The sequence below is a fragment of the Cyprinus carpio genome, chromosome B2, assembly GCF_018340385.1.
Source record: "Cyprinus carpio isolate SPL01 chromosome B2, ASM1834038v1, whole genome shotgun sequence".
NCBI classification, from domain to species: domain Eukaryota; kingdom Metazoa; phylum Chordata; class Actinopteri; order Cypriniformes; family Cyprinidae; genus Cyprinus; species Cyprinus carpio.
The window spans coordinates 20,463,476-20,485,432 of record NC_056598.1 but is presented as its reverse complement, the minus strand read 5'-3'; the positions used below and the strand labels follow the sequence as shown (position 1 = coordinate 20,485,432).

The 21,957-nt window shown below is 33.6% G+C and overlaps 3 gene segments (V, D, J or C); all 3 read left to right on the top strand.

The window, feature by feature from the left end:
* The first annotated feature begins 1,915 nt into the window (after window positions 1-1,915).
* LOC109051562 lies at window positions 1,916-2,364 on the top strand. The segment is given in 2 exon segments: window positions 1,916-1,955; window positions 2,051-2,364. Coding segments are annotated over 2 exon segments (354 nt in total).
* A 6,398-nt stretch (window positions 2,365-8,762) lies between these two features.
* On the top strand, window positions 8,763-9,326 carry LOC109051563. The segment is given in 2 exon segments: window positions 8,763-8,901; window positions 9,010-9,326. Coding segments are annotated over 2 exon segments (354 nt in total).
* An 8,980-nt stretch (window positions 9,327-18,306) lies between these two features.
* On the top strand, window positions 18,307-19,203 carry LOC109051565. The segment is given in 2 exon segments: window positions 18,307-18,774; window positions 18,883-19,203. Coding segments are annotated over 2 exon segments (402 nt in total).
* The last annotated feature ends 2,754 nt before the right edge of the window (window positions 19,204-21,957 follow it).

Genomic DNA, 21,957 nt, shown 5'->3' with positions numbered 1-21,957 from the left:
AAGGTGCAGATGTAATAATCAATTGTTCATATACAACCACGGATCCATTGCCAACTCTCTTCTGGTATCAGCAAAAAGTAAATGGATTCCCAAAGCACATGCTGTCTACTTATGGAAATAATGAGGACGAGTTCAAGAAGAGATTTAATGCACGTCTAAATAAATTAACAAAATCAGCTCCTCTGACAATCCAGGATCTGCGTGTGTCTGACTCTGCTGTGTACTACTGTGCTCTGAGGCCCACAGTGACTGAAACACACTCAGCACTCATACAAAAACTATGTGTGTGCATTCACAAGTTTGGAAACATTACCAAGTTTAGCTTAGTTTTTTTTTTTTTTTTTTTTTTATGGTCACATATTTAAATTGGTTTTAATTTTCTAAATCTAATTAATATGATTGAACTTAATAATTAAACTTAAAATGTCTTTCTATTTCTCTTTACAAACCAAAATCTATGTATACAAATGCAGAGTGTCTTAATCAAGACCAACCATTTTGCATTTATAAACATTATTAATGAAAAAAAAAATGATTTGAATTCAATTAAATTCAAAAAGTGTCATTACTAATGTCTTAATCTTTGGATCTTTTGGACCAAAACAACACACCTCCTCAGGTCTTCAAGACTACTCTGGTATTTGCAGAAATCTGAAACATCATGTGTTACTGCTTTGGTGTCTGATTGCATTAATTCTGATTGTATTTCACATTTATGAGAAACCACCAAAAAAAATCATCATACCTCAAGGTGTAATTCACCACAGGGAGGCAGCATCCCTCAAGGTGTCTTTAAGGAGACGTGCCTCCAGACCTGAAGACTTGAAATATCAAGAGATGTGCAACACAGAGGAAACCAATAGCTACAATCACAACAGACAGAGTGACATAATCAAAATAATACACATTAAAATATAAATCTATTGGTCTCAACAATGGGAAAATGGGTACTAATTACACTTTTCTTCACAGCACTGGACTATGGTAAGAAAGTTCTTCGTTTACATTTTATTATTTCTTCATATATGTAAAAGATTAATGGTTAAATCTTTTTTTCCAGTGTGCTGGGGGCAAGACAGAGTTGAACAGCCTTCAAGAGAAATGACTGCAAATGAAGCAGATCAAGTAACTTTAATGTGTAACTACACTACCAAAGCTACATCTACAAATACTTATCTCTTCTGGTACAAACAACTATCAAACAAATCACCAGCATTCATTCTGAGTAAATTTTCATTCAGTGGAGGAACAACTGAGCCTGATTTTAAGAAGAGATTTAATGCAACACTGGATACAACATCAAGAACAGTTCCACTGATGATCAAGAATCTGCGTGTGTCTGACTCTGCTGTGTACTACTGTGCTCTGAGGCCCACAGTGACTGAAACACACTTAACACTCATACAAAAACATACAAAGTGAATAAAAACTCCAACTTTCCCAACGCAAAACTATAAACCAACTATAATATTATAAAAAGTTATTATAATTTATAAGTTATCAATTTAGAATCATATCAGTAATAAACAATAAAGTGCTCTTTGTAGGGAACCAAAGAATCAAGACTTTTAGAAGTTCAAGATAAATGATAAATGAAGTTGGGAAGTTTTACTCAAGCAGAGCATAGATCTATGGTATTTCTGTTGTGTTTTATTATTATTATTATTATTTTGCAGTATGACCCAGAATGTGTAACCAGTCCAAAAGAGTCTGATCATACTTTCTTATTTCTTTTTTCTCTTGTGCTTGTGTTTAAGTCCTGTCACTTCCAACCAATCACCTTCAACTGAAACCATCAAAGGTTAAAAAAAAGAAAAGAAAGAAGTCTGAAGACACACCTCTTCTGTGAGGACAGAATTCATACATTAGAATTGGAGCACAGAGAACATTAATACACTGATCTGACCTAGTAAACATGGACAAATGCATGTTTCTGATATTTATTCTGACTCCAGGTACTGTATGACTCCCTTTGATGTACAGTAGAAAAACAGTGTAAGAAATCATTTTGTCCAACTTGACTCTTAATTTTCTTATTTCTTTGTTTTAGGTGTGATGACTGCAGAACAGATTAGGCCGAATAAAGAAACTAATACCGTGAAGGAGGATGAGACTGTGACCCTCAGCTGCACATATGATACAAGCAGCAGATATGTTACACTTTACTGGTACAGACAGTATCCTAATAAAGAACCTCAGTATTTAATGTGGAAAGATGCTCGGGGATGGAGTAACACTGGGACCCCAGCTGAACCTCGCTTTCAGTCGACTACATCAGAAACATCCACTGAACTCACTATTACTGGTGTAACTCTGTCAGATTCAGCTCTCTATTATTGTGCTCTAAGAGTAGGATCCCAGTGATACAAAGTCTATGTGAAGCCATACAAAAACTCAAATTCATATGTCACTTTGATCTCAAGCCACATCAAACCCACATTCTTTAATTCACACAATACAATTACACTTGTGGAAACACCTGTGTGTGTTTAGATGCAACTTTCTTCAAATGATAAAGGGAAAAGAAAGAAAAATTGAAAGAGATGAAAATAAGATTCTGTAATAGTTATGTGTGTGTATATATATATATATATAAGAGATTAAATAAAAATAGTCTATTAAAGACAAAAACACAATCATATTTAATATGGCTCCATTCATAATGTATGTAACATGTAGTGACTGGTGGAAAATATATATATATATATATTTTTTTTTTTTTTTTTTTTTTTTTTAATGGTCAATTTACACTATACCTTTGTTTTTCATCTCAGGAGAATGTTTACAGTGGTGTCGCCAGCGATCTGCCTGACCTATCAGTCCTCCAAGTGGCAGAAGTGTTAAAAAAAAAACATAGTAACATACCATTACACTATCACAGTTATTAGTATTTGTATTTTACATAACTATTACACTGTATCAAAGTTTCAAAAATTTTCATGTGGATATTTACGTTTACATTACACTGGTGAGCAAAAAAACGTATTAAAGTTATACATATTTGCATTTACATAATAATTAATTTACATTTTATATTCTAGTCTGTACAAATAAAACCAAATTAATCCATCCCAAGTGTTTTTTTTTTTTTTTCTGTAAGGCCAGATCTCTCTGTGGAAGACTGACTGAAAGGTGGACCATGAAGAGGAGGAACTCATCGAAGGGCTGCAGAGACTGACACTGTCAAAATAAATTTTAAATAACTATGATACATGCATGTAACGTGTGCATCAAAAAATGAAAGTAAATGTAACATTTTCTTTCTCTTTCACAAACAATACAATGTCAATATTTACCATTGCATTGCTTGCTATTCCAACTTCTCTCCTCGTTAGCTGTCCTTGCTCTGGTCTCACGAACCATGTGGAATGCAGGTTCAATAACTCTCCAAAAGGCCATTAAATGGTTCTACATCTCAAATCTAGATTGGATGAGACATGTTTTCAGAAAATATACACCAAACAATGTAAAAAGTTAGTTTGCCTACGCTGAACCTGAAGGATACTTTAAAATTGTACAATGTATTGACATTCAAGTAAAGAAAAAAAAAGATTTAAGCTGGGATTTTAGCTTATTCTCCCTCGTGTCATTCTAAACCGTTATGAATTTCTTCTGTGGGGTCTATCTTAATAGCTGACTGACAGTAACATTATTTGCAACATTTCTGTCTGCCAATGCAGAAAGCAAGCCATATGGGTTTACAACAACATAATGGTGAGTATATGATGACAGCTTTATTTTTATTTTTAGGTGTCATCTATTAATCCATTAACACATATTGCCTTGACCCACAGAAGAGGTTTTTAAACAGGCAACCACAGCGACAATAAATAAATAAATAATAATAATTTAAAAATTCACAATAGGCCTACATTGTGCTTGGTAATATAGTAATAAAGGTCGTTGTGTTGTGCACTACTGGGCCACCGTAATTTAGAGATGTAACTGACCTGCACTTGAAGGCCTAAACAGGGGTGCGTTTCCCAAAACCATAGTTGCTAACCTGTTAGCAACTTAGTTGGTTGGCAATGGGAAATTGCATTGCAACCAACAAAGTTGCTAACTTAGTTAGACGCACCCCAGGACAGTTTTGCCATTCTGATGCACCTGTGTGCTTCTACTCCATTCTTGAGTCTCGCATCTTTTTTTGACGGATGCGCGGAGCGTGCGCAAGGCCAATCTCGATACCAGTCAACACTAACCGATTCACGATTTATTAGAGTTTTATTATTGAATGGCGAATTCGGAAATAATCATTAGTACATTCGACAGGCAACAAACAAAAACAATATTATAAATAAATAAATAAATAAATTGTAGGGCAGCAGGCCAAATTGGCTTGCAGGGAGTTCTCCGGTTCTCCCTATGGCCAGTCTTCCACTGCCACTTTATGGTTTATATAATTAAATAAACACAAATGATTCCAAAGTTTACAAATAAACTCTGAAAAACTAAGGTGTTTAATGCAGTTACATCACCACCAGGGGGGAGCATCTCTTAATTTCTTGTGTCAGAGGAGCTACTAAGAACAGTGAGATTTGCTGTGAGACAACTCACATCAGTTGTCTGACTTTCACAACTTTCTCCAACTCAGAGCAACAATGACAAAATGGCTGATTATCACTCTTTTATTCACAACACATGATTTTAGTAAGAAGAGACTTTTATCTTTTACACTTGATATACTTAATGTCTGTTGAAGTAATATTTGATTGATAATTTATGTCCCATCTTTTCCAGTGTGCTGGGGACAGGACAGTGTGGAGCAGCCTTTAAGAGAAAATACTTCTGCTGAAGGAAATCAAGTGACTTTACTGTGTAATTATACTCTCATGAGTTCTGCAAATGCTTATCTCTTCTTGTACAAACAACTGCAAAACAGATCACAAACATTCATCCTGAGTGACATTTCCATTGGGAAGGGAACTACAGAGCCTGAATTTCAGGAGAGATTTGATGTTAAACTGGACTCCACATTAGGAACAGTTCCTCTGATGATCCAGGATGTATGAGTGTCTGACTCTGCTGTGTACTACTGTGCTCTGAAGCCCACAGTAAACTGAAAAAAAAGAAGAGTGCATGAATCAATGTATGTGAAGAGACTGATAAAACAAACATCAGAACATTGAAAAGTCATTAAAATACACCCAGAATTCTTCAGGAGGAGGAGACAGTCACACTGTGTGTGTTCAGATACTGTGCAGTCAGACTCCTCCTGCAGGTATTTGCATATATGACAGTGTTACAACAACTTTATCTGAAACAAGAATCTACTGTAGATTTCAATAAGTTAATTGGATACTAATTATTATTTTAACAATCATTATGATGGCAAACTGGCAAAGAGTTATAGTCTTCATCACATACTATTTCTGGGGTAAGTCAGATTCTGTAAGAAATTTATTATATCCGTAATATTCTTTTAATATAAATATGAGATTTTTATCAATGATGTTTTACATTACATTACAGGATGTGATTCTCTGGACAGTGTTGAACAAAATACAACAGTTCAAACTGCTGTAGAAGGAGCAACTGTAACAATCAGCTGTCAATATGAAACCACTGATATATCACCAAATTTCTACTGGTACCAGCAAAAAGTAAATGGATTCCCTGAATACATGCTGAATAGATTTGGTACAAATGACAAGCACTTCAAGGATAGATTTAGCAGCAATCTTGACACAACTTCAAAATTATTTCCACTGACAATCCAGGATGTGCGTGTGTCTGACTCTGCTGTGTACTACTGTGCTCTGAGGCCCACAGTGACTGAAGCACACTCAACATTCATACAAAAATCCTGTGTGCACAAATTTTGTTTTTGAACCTCTGATGTGATGTGTCTACTGTTTCCACTGTTATAAAGCCTCTGTCAGCCTAAATCTCACTTAATAACAATTAATAATAAATTGCCACAAATGCTAAAAATTGCTTTGCCAAATGCTACTTACTTTGCTTTGCCAAATGCTAATTTCTTCTTATATCTTTATAAAATCCTCTAAACACTATTTTATTTTATTTCATTCTATATTTTTTTATGTTACAATTTCTTTTGAAGCTGCCTCAAGTGAGACACAGATAGTAAAATATTTTAGTCTGAAGGTGGTGATATCTACACAACACCACCTCAGATTTACTATTCTAAAGAAAACTGCTGTTGAACATCACCATCAACATGACAAGCAGGAAACAAAGCTTCTCCTACAGTTTTCAGAAAAATATGTTAGGTTTATGTATTAAATATATGTATATATAATAAAAATTATATGAATATAAATAGATGTAAATATTTTCAAAATATAGGCCTATACTTTGTGTGTATTCATATATACATAATAAATATGCAGAGAACACACACATATATTATGCAAACAAAAACATTTATTTTGTATGCAATTAATTACGATTAATCGGTGGACAGCCCTAAATAATATAATATAATATAATATAATATATCTTCTAATATAATATAATGATACCACGGGGTGAGGGTAATATATAATATATAATATAAAGAGTATATTATAAATATATATATATAATATAAGAGATCCTCCTGCGTTTGCAAGAGGTTGCTATATATATATATATATATATATATAGTCTAGATATTATAAATTCATTATATTTACATTATGCAATAAAAAGGGATAGGGGAATCAACTAACTAAGGTATCAACTTGGAGAGATGTCATAGTTTCAGGTGAATATGTTTAGCATTTTTTACTTGGTGGTTTTAACAAGAATATCTTGCTGATGGTTTGATGATGATAATGAAATTTTATTGCAGGCGCATTAGCAGACAGCACTGATCCAGTTAAAGATACCAATATGATCAGTGGAGAAGAAGAGTCTGTGACAATGAGCTGTTCCTATGATACAAGCAGTAGTTATGTTTTTCTTTACCGGTACAGACAGTCTGAATATTTACATACAGTGCAAACGAGGAAACAACAGACCATGCCGACTGCATCTCAATTACCCTCTGATCTCATTATTAATGGTGTAACTCTGTCAGATTCAACTCTTGTTCTCTAAGAGTAGTAACCCAGTGATATAAAATGCCTGTGACGTTTTACAAAAACTCAAACATTCTTATTTCTTTAAACAAAGGCAATGAAATGAATATATGGTGGCCAAGAGAGCTCAATGCGCTGCAACTTCAGAAAACACTTGCAAAACAGAAAAAGCACCAGCAAATCAAGAAAACATCTTCATCAGTTTGACAGCAGGCACTGCAAATGCTCACAACACAAACAAATAAAGAAACACGCTCCAATCAAGGATGTGTGTGTGTCTTACTCTGCTGTGTACTTCTGTGTTCTGAGGTCCACAGTGACTGAAACACATTCAGCTCTTATATAAAAAACCTTAAAATCAGTGCTGAACCCCATTTTGTGATACATTCATTCATTTTTCTTCACTCATTGTAACACATGTATATTTACAAAAGCTTAATTTGCATGACTGTATTAATATTTTCAATTCACCAGTGTAATTAATGTTAAAATAGAATAAATGTTCAGTGACAGTCAAGATCAAAAACAAATGTTCCTATATGTTTGCCAAAAAGGGGGCAGGTCTTCACAATATCACAATCCACACCCACATTATTATAAAATCATTCAAAAAACATAGATGTATAGTCCGCTTTAAAAATAAAGTTCAGATCTGAAAAATCAAGATCCTCATAATCATATCAGGTAAAGCTCACTTTTAGCAGTTCTTAAATAGTAGTTCCACATGTTAAGCAGTGGATTCAATGAGTAGAGAGAATATTTTACATTATGCATGTGATATTTTAAGAGTCTCCTTTTTAGTTTCGTTGAAAGGATTGAGGATGTCTGTATTACTTCCAGGTGTGTTTTCAGACAGCATTGGACCAAATGAAGAGGATAAGAGTATAACCAGGAAAGACGGAGCGTCTGTGACATTGAGCTGCTCATATGATACAAGCTCGATTTTACAATACCTTTACTGGTACATCTCCACTGAACTCTTTATTATGAGTGTAACTCTGTCAGATCATGCTCGATTTTACAATGGAGCTGCTGACACAGACTGTCACTTTCAGTCGTCTACATCCAAATTCTCCACTGAACTCTTTATTATGAGTGTAACTCTGTCAGATTCAGCTCTCTATAACTGTGCTCTAAGAGCAACAGCATAGTAATATATAGTGTCTTATAGGCTTTACAAAAACTCACACACACAATTCTTGCTTTAAAAGCCAGTAATCAGAGGTGTATAATACCACATGTACCAATGAGACTGTAAATAACAAATTGTGACAACACCTGCTGAACAATTTAGGAGCACATGAAGAGAACAGAGAAAAGGCAATATAATAATGAACAAAAACAAGTTACTGAACGTAATGTTTATATATATATTTGTATATTTAATCTCTTACATTATCTTAACAGCAAAAAAATATATACAACTCTACAAGCAAAAAATCTTGCAATGTTATCTGACTAATGTGAACTACAGAGAATCATAAAAAAAAAATTTATGGTTTAATAAGAATTTTAACACAACCATTTGCACAGTGTGAGAGTTGGGGGGGGGGGGCGTCACTGAGTTCAATAAAGTATTTGGGGTCGCGTTGAGTTCAATAAAGTATTGCCTATATTTAGTTCACATCTGTAAACTTGATAATGCATAGGATTGGATATGATGTCACTGACCACACCCACACTATTCATAAACAGCAATGCACCTCCCCAATACAGTCGTTCATTTATGCATCCATCTCAGCCATTTATGTTACGTATCAAATGTTTCCAAGTTTGCATGTATGAACCTCAAAAACGGTAAACTGTGATGAAAACCAGTTAAAACTTTGAGGTTTCAACATGGAGGTGTGTCTGCTAGTGATTCTCATAATTTCAGGTGAATATAATTTACGCTTTAATTATCAAATGTAGTTTTTGACAAGAATGATATTTTGATTGATGATATGGGCTGATGGTTTAATGTGCAACTGCAATTTCATTACAGGTGTGTTTGCTGACAGCATTAAACCAAATGACAAGGATACTAATATCATTAAGACAGAAGGAGAGTCTGTGACACTGAGCTGCACATATGATACAAGCAGCAGTTATGTTATGCTTTACTGGTACAGACAGTATCCTAATAGAGAACCTCAGTATTTACTGTGGAAAGGTGCTCGAACATACAGTGGAAGTGAGGATATACCAGACCCTCGTTTTCAGTCGACTACATCCCAAACATCCACTGAAATAACTATTAAGACTGCAACTCTGTCAGATTCAGCTCTCTATTACTGTGCTCTGAGAGTAGCAGCCCAGTGATACAAAATGCCTTGGTGGCTTTACAAAAACTCAAACACATAATTTTTGCTCTAAAAGCCAGTAATCAGATGTGTATAATACCACATGTACCACTGTACCAGACTGTAAATAACAGAATGTGGTAACACCTGCTGAATAATTTAGAATTAGAGAAGGGGAGATATGATAATCGACTAGAACAAATTGCTGTTTTATAACAAAATAAATGGGACATTTCATAGTAAAATATGAAACTTTTACTTTTGTTTTACATTAAAAATAAAAACAGACAAAAATCTTAATCTTTAGATTTACAAAACCAGAACAACGTTTTCTGACTTGTGAACTAAAATAATCAGTCAGAAAGGGGAATGCAATGCTAGGTCAATGCATTTTAAGAACTGATGGATTAATGATGGTGTAGGACTGTTTGCCTTATGTACAGCAGATTATTCTAATATCCACAGTGAGAAAAGATCGTATCAAAATATTTGCCTTTCTATAAAGTTGATTAATATTAATGTTATTACATTAAAAGTATTTCACATCAGTTAAACTGATACGCACCAACCTTTTTTTTTTTCAGTTGTTGTTACATATGTAAGATACATATAAAACTTGTGCACATTCATTTTTAATACCCCTTACTTTAGAGTTGGTTATATCTGGTGGGGAACAAGATAGGAAGAAATTTTCACAGATGTTTGTAAAAATCTTGAGTTTGAGATACTGCTGAGATTCTACAGTGGGAGAAATCTGAGGAAAATCCTACTTTAGTCACATTGCAGAATGAACAGATGTAATATATGCATAACAAGCAATAATAAAAATGAACAGTATTTTTACAGCAATTTTTCTGATTGACATACAATAGCTAATGCTTGTCAGTGTGGTCTAAAACATGGGCTCTCAAAATAAATTACAAAGCTAACAAATAATCCATTAAAATAAATTAAACTTCTGTGCTGTAATTCTACAAAGAAACCAGGAGAGGGAGATTTGCACTCTAGACTGATGTTGTTACAGTGAGTATCTGACAGTGTTATGAGCTCCTCCCTTGATTACATACTGTACAGTAATAATTGCTCTGAGTCTCTCTTTTTTCAGTTACTTTGTTTCACTGATTGATTTGTCTGTTCTTTGGGTACCACTTTATCATCTTGAAGAATAAACAATGAAACTATGCCTGATGGAGACATTAATAATATTGGGATTAGTTGTTCTTGGTATGTTTGGTATATTACTCTCGAATGTTTGGTTTTATTTCTACATTATAATGCTGTCTGTCACAGAATTACTCTTGTGTGTTAACAGGATGCCAGTCAGAAGACACAGTTGATCAGCCACTTAAACATGTTACTAAATTAGAGGGAGAATCAGTAACATTGGACTGCAAATATAATACAATCTCCACATCAGAAGAGCTTTTCTGGTACATACAGAGAAGAGAAGAATATCCTAAACTTGTGTTACAAAGGAATTCATACGGAGGAGGATTTAATGGAACAGAGTTCCGGGAGAGATTTTACTCTGAGGTGAAACCATCAAAATCAGTTCCACTGATAATCCGGAGACTGTGTGTGTCTGACTCTGCTGTGTACTACTGTGCTTTGAGGCCCACAGTGTTAACAGGATGCCTCTCTCTCATACAAAAATCAACATCCAAACTTATACAGGGGAGAGAGGGAAATGAACCGGGCTGAGATGACACACCATCAGTTTCATTTATAAATGAGCTACTCAAAGCCAACTTTAATCCAAGAAAATTAAATATTATGTCTGGTCAATAATAGTTTGAATTGACATCATGTTAATGAATGGTAAGTGACAAAACTGGTATCATCACTCTCTTGTTTTCTCTTGTTCAATTTGATATACACCATAACGTTTAAACAAGCTTCCCACCTTCCCACCTTCCCACCAAAATAAATAAATAAATAAAATACCTTTAGAGCTTGTTCTATTGTTGAATTATTAGCCCATTATATATTAAAAATATCACATTATATATTAAAATAAATCACACTACCACAATTAATAAACGACACTCATCTTCCACATACAATAAAAAAAAATATAACAACACAAAAAATAAAAAATAACAATCAAAAAACATAAAAAAAAACAGATCAAAACTCAACAGTAACTCTCAGAAAACATAAATCTGAACAGATCTGATCAAAAGCATGAACATGGAGAGACATCTACTACTGATTTTTATAACAGTATCAGGCACAGTTATAAATACTTGTTACTGCATTTTCAAATTTGTAAGCAGTGTTTTAAGCAACGATACAAAAAAAATGACCAAATCACATAGTTTTTTAAAATACTAACTTTGCTTTAGTTGTATTAAATGGACTGTTTTTTATTTACTGTTATGGCTAACTGTTATGTCTGTTATGTATATTAGGGTATATTTCCTGACAGCATCTGACCAAAAGACAAGGAAGCTGTAAAGAAGGAGAGTCTGTGACTCTTAGCTGCTCATACAGTACAATCAGCAATGATGTTTTGCTTTACTGGTACAGACAGTATCCTAATAGAAAACCTGAATTTGTATAAACATAACATAACATCAAGTTTACAAATAACATCAGTTTCAGTGGACTAATTCCCAAACATCCACTTCACTCACTATTCAGATTCAGCTCTCTATTACTGTGCTGTGATGATGAGCCGTCTATACAGCCCAGTGTTACAAGTGCCTGGGAGGCTTTACAAAAACTCACACACAAAATGACCGTTTTGAAAATCAGTAATCAAACATTTAGAAAACCACAGAGCTTGTAAAAAATTGAAAAGTGTTTGTGTTGTTGAAAAATACAATACTTGAATTTGCTTACATAATTCCTTTATAAACAAGGAGAGGACGATATGCATTTTGTATTTAAGTGATTCACTGCCTTACTAAAAAAAGGTAATAATCCACTAATGTGTAAAGAGAATACTAGCAAAAATAAAAAGACTGGTTAGTATGATCTACTGATTTACTGACGAGTTACTTATTGTTAAGACAATGAAAGAAGTCCAAAAATAATTCAAGATTTAGAAATGCGACACATAAAGAGACAAAGAAATGGCTCATTTGTAAGGAAGGGAATTAACACTTCATGTGCTGATTCAACAGAACAAGCTCCTCCCAGCCACTGTATATACAGTACTATTATAGTAAAAACAGACTCATCAAAGACAAGCTGTAACAACTGTGCTCTCCAGTACAGTTATTATAATGACTCACTTGGAATTACATTTTATCATCTTAATAACATTTTTCTGGGGTAAGGATCCTTCTAATTCTCTTAATTTGCCATATTATAACATGCAGAATATGAATTGATTTTGCTTTAAATTCTGTTCCAGGATGTGATTCTCTGGAGAGTGTTGATCAGAATTCAAGTGTTCAAACTGATGTTGAAGGCAGATCTGTAACGATAAATTGTAGATATGAAACCAGTGATCCATCCCCATATCTCTTCTGGTACCAACAAAAGATGAACGGAATCCCCAAAAACATGATGACAATAATTGCTAAAAATGTTCAAAAAGACAAAGAATTTAAGGAGAGATTTAATGCAAATCATGACAAAAGTTCAAAATCAGTTCCTCTGATGATCAAGGATGTGCGTGTGTCTGACTCTGCTGTGTACTACTGTGCTCTGAGGCCCACAGTGACTGAAACACCTCAACACTCATACAAAAACACATGGTGCTGAGTTACATCTTCTGATGGTCGATGATATTTGCTATTTTTCTCTATTAACACTGTGACTAGTTAGTTTCACTGTAGTTATTTACCTAAAAAAACTATAAAACTAATATTTATAAAATTTAAAAATGTTACATTGATTGACTTGTACAGGTATTTAGATTTCCCCTATCAGAAGTTCATTTATTTATTTTTATATTCTTATTTAAAATTTGTAAAATTTATATAAGATTTTTAATGAACACGTAACAAAATTTATTGTCAGCTTATAATAACTCATAATGCAGAAGGGGGTGACAAGCACATAGTTATTCTGAAGAGCTCTTGAGCTCCTCATTTGACAAAAATTCCTTCTCTATTTTCATAAACAATGTTCTTTTTAGAATGCTTTCTTTCTCTGAAGATGATTTGGTCACTCCTCACTGTAAAATCATGTACACTTGCATTTGGTAATTGCCTAAACTAAAGCATTTAGAAATGTACTCTGCAGCCCACAGTGACTAAAACACACTCAACACTCATGTACAAACACACAACTTCAAAACATCCAAAATTACACAAATGTACGAATATATTACCTATAGATAGGTTGTACACAGTTTAATAGCATAATGAAACCATAGTTTAAAAAATTCAAGTTTTAGTTTATTACAACAAAATCACCACCAGGGGGAAGCATCTCTTGAATTTCTTGTATGAGACTGTTCAGTAGCTGAAACCATCAAGAGAAGCTACTAAGGACAGTGAGATCTGCTATAAGTAGAGACTCACATCAGTTGTCTGCCTCTTACTCTCTTCAACTCCGAGCAACAATATGACAAAATGGCTAATTATTACTCTTTTCTTCATAACACATGGTTTTGGTAAGAATATTTTGTTATTTGCACTTGAGTTCTTCTTAATATCCTGAGTTCCTTTACTTACAGTAATATCTGATTGTTAATTTATGTCCCATGTTTTCCAGTGTGCTGGGGACAGGACAGTGTCGAGCAGCCTGTAAGAGAAAAGACTTCTGCTGAAGGAGATCAAGTGACTTTACTGTGTAATTATACCATCATGAGTTCTGCAAATGCTTATCTCTTCTGGTACAAACAGCTACCAAATAGATCACCAACATTCATTCTGAGTAACTTTTCAATTGGGAAGGGAACTACAGAGCCTGAATTTCAGGAGAGATTTCATGCAAAACTGGACTCCAAATTAGGAACAGTTCCTCTGACAATCAAGAATCTGCATGTGTCTGACTCTGCTGTGTACTACTGTGCTCTGCAGCCCACAGTGACTGAAACACACTCAACACTCATACAAAAACACAACTCTCTGACACTGATGAGAAATGCATAATTACTGTATAATGAATCAGTAATAATTAAATAATAATAAAAACAAATATACTGTATTAGTTGAGAATAACAACATTAAATATACAATGTTTCAATAGTACAAGTCCTTAATTTTTGTACAGATACTTCTAATAATATCATTCGCTCTGTCTTATAGAATTAGTTTAGTTAATTAAACTGAAAATGAATCAATGAATCAATGTGAAGAAACTGATGAAAACCAACATCTGAAGATTGAAAAGTCACTAAAATGCACCCAGAATTCTTCAGGAGGAGGAGACAGTCACACTGTATACTGTGCAGTCTTTGCATATGTGATAGTGTTACAACATCTTCATCAGAGAGAGGCTGAAACGAGTCTACTGTAAATTGAAACAACTCCATTTTATCTAAATTGATTATTTTAACATTTATTGTGATGGCAAACTGGCAAATAATTGCAGTCTTCTTTATCACATATTTCTGGGGTAAGAAATTATGTAGGTAAAAATTTTAAAATAATATTAAAAATGCTATTTTTAATAATAGCATGAACAAAATTTGATTGTAATCAGTTTTGTTTTGCATTACATTACAGGATGTGATTCTCTGGACAGTGTTGAACAAAATACAACAGTTCAAACTCCTCAAAAATCATCAACTGCAAAAATAAGCCAAAAATAATAAACCAATAAAATATCACCAAATTTCTACTGGTACCAGCAAAAAGTAAATGGAGTTCCAAAAGGCATGCTGAGCAAATTTGGCTTTCATAAGGAAAGATTTAGTGGTGATCTCAACACAATTTCTAAATCATTTCCACTCACAATCCAGGATGTGCATGGGTCTGACTCTGCAGTGTACTACTGTGCTCTGCAGCCCACAGTGACTGAAACACACTCAACACTCATACAAAATTCTGAGTAGTGTTGTTGAACCTCTGATGTGAATACTTCTACAAATATGAAGCCTGTGTCATCCTAAATCCTAATAATAAAAAAAAATAACTTTTTTTATTGCATAAAACACACACATAATTCCCACACAATTATCACATAATATGCTAAGAAACTGATTTGCCAATTGCTAATTATATAATATGTTTTAACTTTATAAAACAACATACAGCCCTCATTTTCTTTAATTCAAAAAACAAAAAAAAAAAAAAAAAAACATTGCACCACAGCCATAAAAAAATCAATTAATGATAATAATAATAATAATTGGTTGTGATGTCACTGGCCACACCCACACCACTCATAGACAGCAGAGCTCCTCCCCACTGCAGTCATTTATCTGTTCATACATTTTTATCCTTTATCAAATTTAGTTCATAAGCACATGTACAAACCTCAAAAAACATACATTGCCAACCTTAAAACTATTATCAAAATCAGTTTAAACTGAAGTTTTAAAATGGAGAGATGTCTACTAGTGATTGTTGCAATATTTTCAGGTGGATATAATTTGCTCTTTTAACATCATAAGGTAATTTAACAATAATATCTTGCTGATGGTTTAATGATGTCTCAAATTTTATTGCAGGTGCATTTGCTGACAGCCTTAGTCCAGTTAACGAGGATATGATCAAAAGAGAAGGAGAGTCTGTGACAATGAGCTGCTCATATGATACAAGAAGCAACGATGTTTATCTTTACTGGTACAGACAGTATCTAAACCGAGAACCAGAATATTTACTTTATGAAGGTGCTCGATCAAATAGTGGAGATAAGGATACACCAGATGACGATCGGATTCAGTCGACTGCATCTCAATCATCCACTGAACTCATTATTACTGATGTAACTCTGTCAGATTCAGCTCTCAAATACTAACAACTAAAATCAAAAGACCATAAACAAAAAATACCTCACAAATAATAAAAAAACTCACGCACACTGTTATTACTTTGAACTACAGAAATCAAATGAGTGTCAAACCACAGAAATATCTTTTGTTAACCACAAACTAAAAATGAAAGGATATGGTAACACCTGTGAACAATAAATAGTGGTGCATGAACAGAGTTGGGAGAATGTGCTGTTATGAATATATATAAAAGTATGTATTAATGTGAGAAATGGCTATTGAACATTTTGCAATACACAAAAGAAACCTGGAGAGGGTGATATTCACTTTATATTTACATTGTTAACTATGTTCATCTGATGGTGCACTGAGTGAGCTCCTCCTCATTATCACTAACAACACAGAGGCTTTGAATAACAGACTCACAGTTTCAGGAGTGAATCAAACTCCTGGGATATTACTCTATCAAACAATGAAACTCTGGCTGGAAGTGTTGATTTTTGCATTAGTTATTGCTGGTATGTTGCTGGTTAATTTCTTTTAGATTATTTATTTTATACTTATTTTGTTGTTGTTGTTGTTGTTTCTATTTATTAATAATACCATTTGAAACATGATTATCATATATTTGCAGAATGTAGAGCAGAGGATACAGTTGATCAGCCAAATAAACATGTAACTGAAGCTGAAGGAGGATCAGTCACATTACAATGCAAATATACTGCAACTACTACAACAACACCAGAACTATTCTGGTACATCCAGAGAGCAAATGACATTCCTAAATACATGCTGAGGAAAAACAAATACAATGGAGATCAGGGCACTGAGTTCCAGGAGAGATTTGACTCTGCAGTGTCATCAGATTCAGTTCCACTGACAATCAAGGATCTGCGTGTGTCTGACTCTGCTGTGTACTACTGTGCTCTACAGCCCACAGTGACTGAAACACACTCAGCTCTTACACAAAAACCTTAATCAGTGCAGATCTCCATTTTGTGAAACAATCATAAATCAATCATAATTTTTCTTCATTCATTGTCACACATGTATATATACAAAAACGTATTATTATTATTATTATTATTATTATTATTATTATTATTTAATCTATATTTTAAATTAACCAATATAATGAATTTTAAAATAGAATAAATGTTCAATGAGAGTCAAGCTTGCTGGGGGTTGGCAGAAAAGGAGGCGGGTCTTGATATCACAATCCACACCCACATTATTAATATAAAGCATATCAGTTCTTCAGTGCATTCATTAACCTATGATTTATGAACCCTTAAAAGTAATTATAGTAGGCTATAATTCATCATTCAAAACAACATAGAAGAACTGTCCACTTTTAAAAACAGTTTAGATTTGAACCTTCAACATGGAAAGATATTTTTTGATCCTCATAATCACATCAGGTAAAACTCACTTTTATCAGTTCTTAGTTCAACATGTTAAGCAGTGCATTCAATTACATTCATGTGCAATTCTTAACACATAATTTTTAGTTATATTGAAAGGATTAAGGTTGTCTTATATTGCTTCCAGGTGTGTTTTCAGACAGCATTGGACCAAATGAAAAGGATAAGAGTATAACCAGGAAAGAGGGAGAATCTGTGACATTGAGCTGCTCATATGATACAAACAGCAATAATATTTACCTTTACTGGTTCAGACAGTATAATAACCGAGAACCTGAGTATTTATTGTTTGAAGGTGCTCGATCATACAGCGGAGCTGCTGATATACAAGATCATAGGTTTCAGTCGACTACATCCCAAACATCCACTAAACTCATTATTAAGACTGCATCTCTGTCGGATTCAGCTCTCTATTATTGTGCTCTAAGAGTAAGGGCCCAGTAACACAAAGTGCCTGAGAAGCTTTACAAAAACTCAAACACACACAATCATTGCTTTAAAAGTGAGTAATCAGATGTTTATTATACCACATGTACCACTTAGACTGTAAATAACAGAATGTGGGAACACCTGCTGAACAATTTAGGAGCACATGAAGAGAGTAAAGAAATGGTGATATAATAATGAACAAGTAAAAGTACTATATGTTTAGAATTTTTTGTATATTTGTATATTTTTGTATGTTTGTATATTAAATGCCTTGCAATTTCAAGTATACAGCCCCAAAAAACAAACAAAAAAAAACAAAACAAAACAAAAAACATGTTGTGTTATCCGACTTCTTATGTGCAGTACAGAAAATCGAATAGAAGTTACGTCAAAGGATAAATATAAATGGTACAGAAAAGAATAATCATGATCTAATAAAAAATTTAAGACAACCATTTGCCTTTTGTAGATTATTTTAAGATCCACAGTTCAAGATTGTCACTGTGGTTAAGTTGATATGCATGGTTTACATTATGAAAAGAAGAGATGAGATTGGCTATGATGTCAGTGACCACACCCATACTGTTCATATATCGCAGAGCTCCTCCCCACTGCAGTCATTCATCTGCATCGATTAATTTATTTAATGTATCAAGTGTTTACAAGTTTGTGTGTATGAACCTCTAAAACGATGCGCTGTGATCAAAACCGATTAAAACTTTTAAACCGTGGTTTCACGATGGAGGTGTGTGTGCTAGTGATTCTCATAATTTCAGGTGAATATAATTTATGCTTTAATTATCAAATGTTGCTTTTGAAAAGAATGACAGATTGATTCATGGTATGGACTGATGGTTTAATGTGAAACTGCAATTTTATTACAGGGGTGTTTGCTGACAGCATTAAACCAAATGACAAGGATACTAATATGATGAAGACAGAAGGAGAGTCTGTGACACTGAGCTGCACATATGATACAAGCAGCAGTTATGTTTATCTTTACTGGTACAGACAGTATCCTAACAGAGAACCTCAGTTTTTACTGTGGAAAGGTGCTCGATCATACAGCAGCTATAAGGATATACCAGACCCTCATTTTCAGTCGGCTACATCCCAAACATCCACAGAACTCACTATTGCCACTGTAACACTGTCAGATTCAGCTCTCTATTACTGTGCTCTAAGAGTAGAAGCCCAGTGATACAAAATGCCTGAGAGGCTTTACAAAAACTCAGACACACTATTCTTGCTTTAAAAGTCAGTAATCAGACATGTATAATACCACATGTACCACTGATATTGTAAATAACAGAATGTGGTAACACCTGCTGAACAATTTAGGAGAAGAGAAGGGAAGATATGATAATGAACCAGAACAAATTGATGTTTTACAGCAAAATAAATTTGACATGTTATAGAAAATTTTTAAACTTTTACTTTTGTTTCACATTCAAGTTAAAACAGACAAAAAAAAAAGATCTTATAGGGGTAATGAAACTAGAAGCATGTGTCAAATGAATTGCAAGAACAATGATGGTTTAATGATTGTGTAGGACAACTGTTTGGCTTACATACAGTAAATGATTCTAAGATCCACCATGACCACATAAAAAGAGTGACCTTTTTATAAGGTTGATAAGCATTGATTTGATTACATTTAAAGTAGTTAACATCAGTTAAATCAATATACTGTAAACTAATCCTCTGTGTAATTACATTATGAAATAAAAAGGAATAGAGGATTGGTTTTGATGTCACTGACCACACCCACAGTATTCATAACAGCAAAGCACCTCCCCACTGCAGTCATTTATCTGTTCATCCATCCCTATCATTTATACCATTCATCAACAGTTTGCATATCCCAGAAATGATAATCTCCAAAACCTCCTAAAGCTGTGATCAAACCAGTTAAAATGTATTTATACTGAGGTACTGTATTAACATGGAGTTATATGAATTCACTATTACTGGTGTAACTCTATCAGATTCAGCTCTCTATTACTGTGCTCTTAGAGCAGCAGCCAAGTGATACAAAATGCCTGAGAAGATTTACAAAAACACACACACACACACCACAGAAAACGACAGTAATCAAATATTTATCATAGCACTGGCATATCTTTTGTAAACCACTGAGACTGTAAATAACAGAATGTGGTAACACCTTCTGAACAATTCTGAGATTATGCTGAGGACAGAGTATGTCATCAAATTAGAAGAACTTATGAACATATACTTCAGGTTTGAGACTTCTCTTAATTTTTATTTATTTATTTATTTATTTAATGGACGAGAAAGCACAATTTTTTAAATACCCATTACTTTAGAGTTGATTATATCTGGTGCGGGACCAGATAGGATCTGAAATTTTCAGAGATATATATCCATACCATAGCATTCTGTTGTAATAATTAATCTTCAGGTGGAAATCCTGCTGAGAATCTAGCCTACTTTTTTTTCATGTGCTAACCAGAAAGAACAGATGTAATATAAAAATAAACAATAAAAATGAACAGCAAGAGCAATGTTTTTGATTGATATACAATAGCTTATGTTATGTTAAATTGTAATCACTCTTAATCTTAATATCTGTGATTCACAAGTTTACTTTAACAGCTACACTGAAAAACAATTCTGTATAAGCAATTTTCAATCAGAAATTTCTAATTTCATAAAGAAACAATAACACCCCATTCTAAAATAGAAAAATTGAAAGTGTATTTTCTTCAGCTTTAAAAAAAATTGCACAATGTAAAGGGAGATGTAAGTCCTCACTGCACCTCACCAAACAGATCATCAACATGAAAAGGAATGCACTTCATATCAATACAAAAGGCCATAATGTAATATATAATAACATAATGTATACTAATACATAACTGATCTTTGTAATATAATAAAAGGACAAATGTACCAATAAATAAATGATAACGATAACAAATCATCCATTAAAAAAATAAATTAAACTTCTGTAATTCTATAAAGAAACCAGGAGAGGGAGATATACACTCTAGACTGATGTTGTTACAGTGAGTATCTCTGACTGTGTTATGAGCTCCTCCCTTGCTTACATACAGTAATAATTGCTCTGAATCGCTCTCTTTTTTCAGTTACTTTGCTTTCAATGATTGATTTGTCTGTTCTTTGGGTACCAATTTATCATCTTGAAGAATAAACAATGAAACTATGGCTGATGGAGACATTAATAATATTGGGATTAGTTGTTCTTGGTATGTTTGGTATATTACTCTTGAATGTTTGGTTTTATTTCTACATTAATTACAGAATTACTCTTCTGTGTTAACAGGATGCCAGTCAGAAGACACAGTTGATCAGCCACTTAAACATGTTACTAAATTAGAGGGAGAATCAGTAACATTGGACTGTAAATACAATACAACCTCACCATCACAAGAGCTTTTCTGGTACATACAGAGAACAGAAGAATCTCCTAAACTTGTGTTACAAAGGAATTCATACGGAGGAGGAAGTAATGGAACAGAGTTCCAGGAGAGATTTTACTCTGTGGTGGAACCATTAAAATCAGTTCCACTGATAATCCGGAGACTGTGTATGTCTGACTCTGCTGTGTACTACTGTGCTTTGAGGCCCACAGTGTTAACAGGATGCCTCTATCTCATACAAAATCAAAAGAAACATATACAAGGAAGAGGGAGGAGTGGTTGAACCTGATGTCATTAGCCACACCCACATTAGTAATAAACATCAGACCAACTCTCCATGTATAGTAACTGATCATTTGAGTAAAACAGCAACTCTGAAAAAAAAAAATCTTCAGATCTGATTAAAAGCATAAACATGAAGAAACATATACTACTTATTGTCATAACAGTATCGGGTACAGTAAAATACAATTTACATGTTCATAATTTTAAGCAGTGTTTAAGTGACAGTAAGAAATACAAAGTACATACATAGTTTTTGAAATACTAACT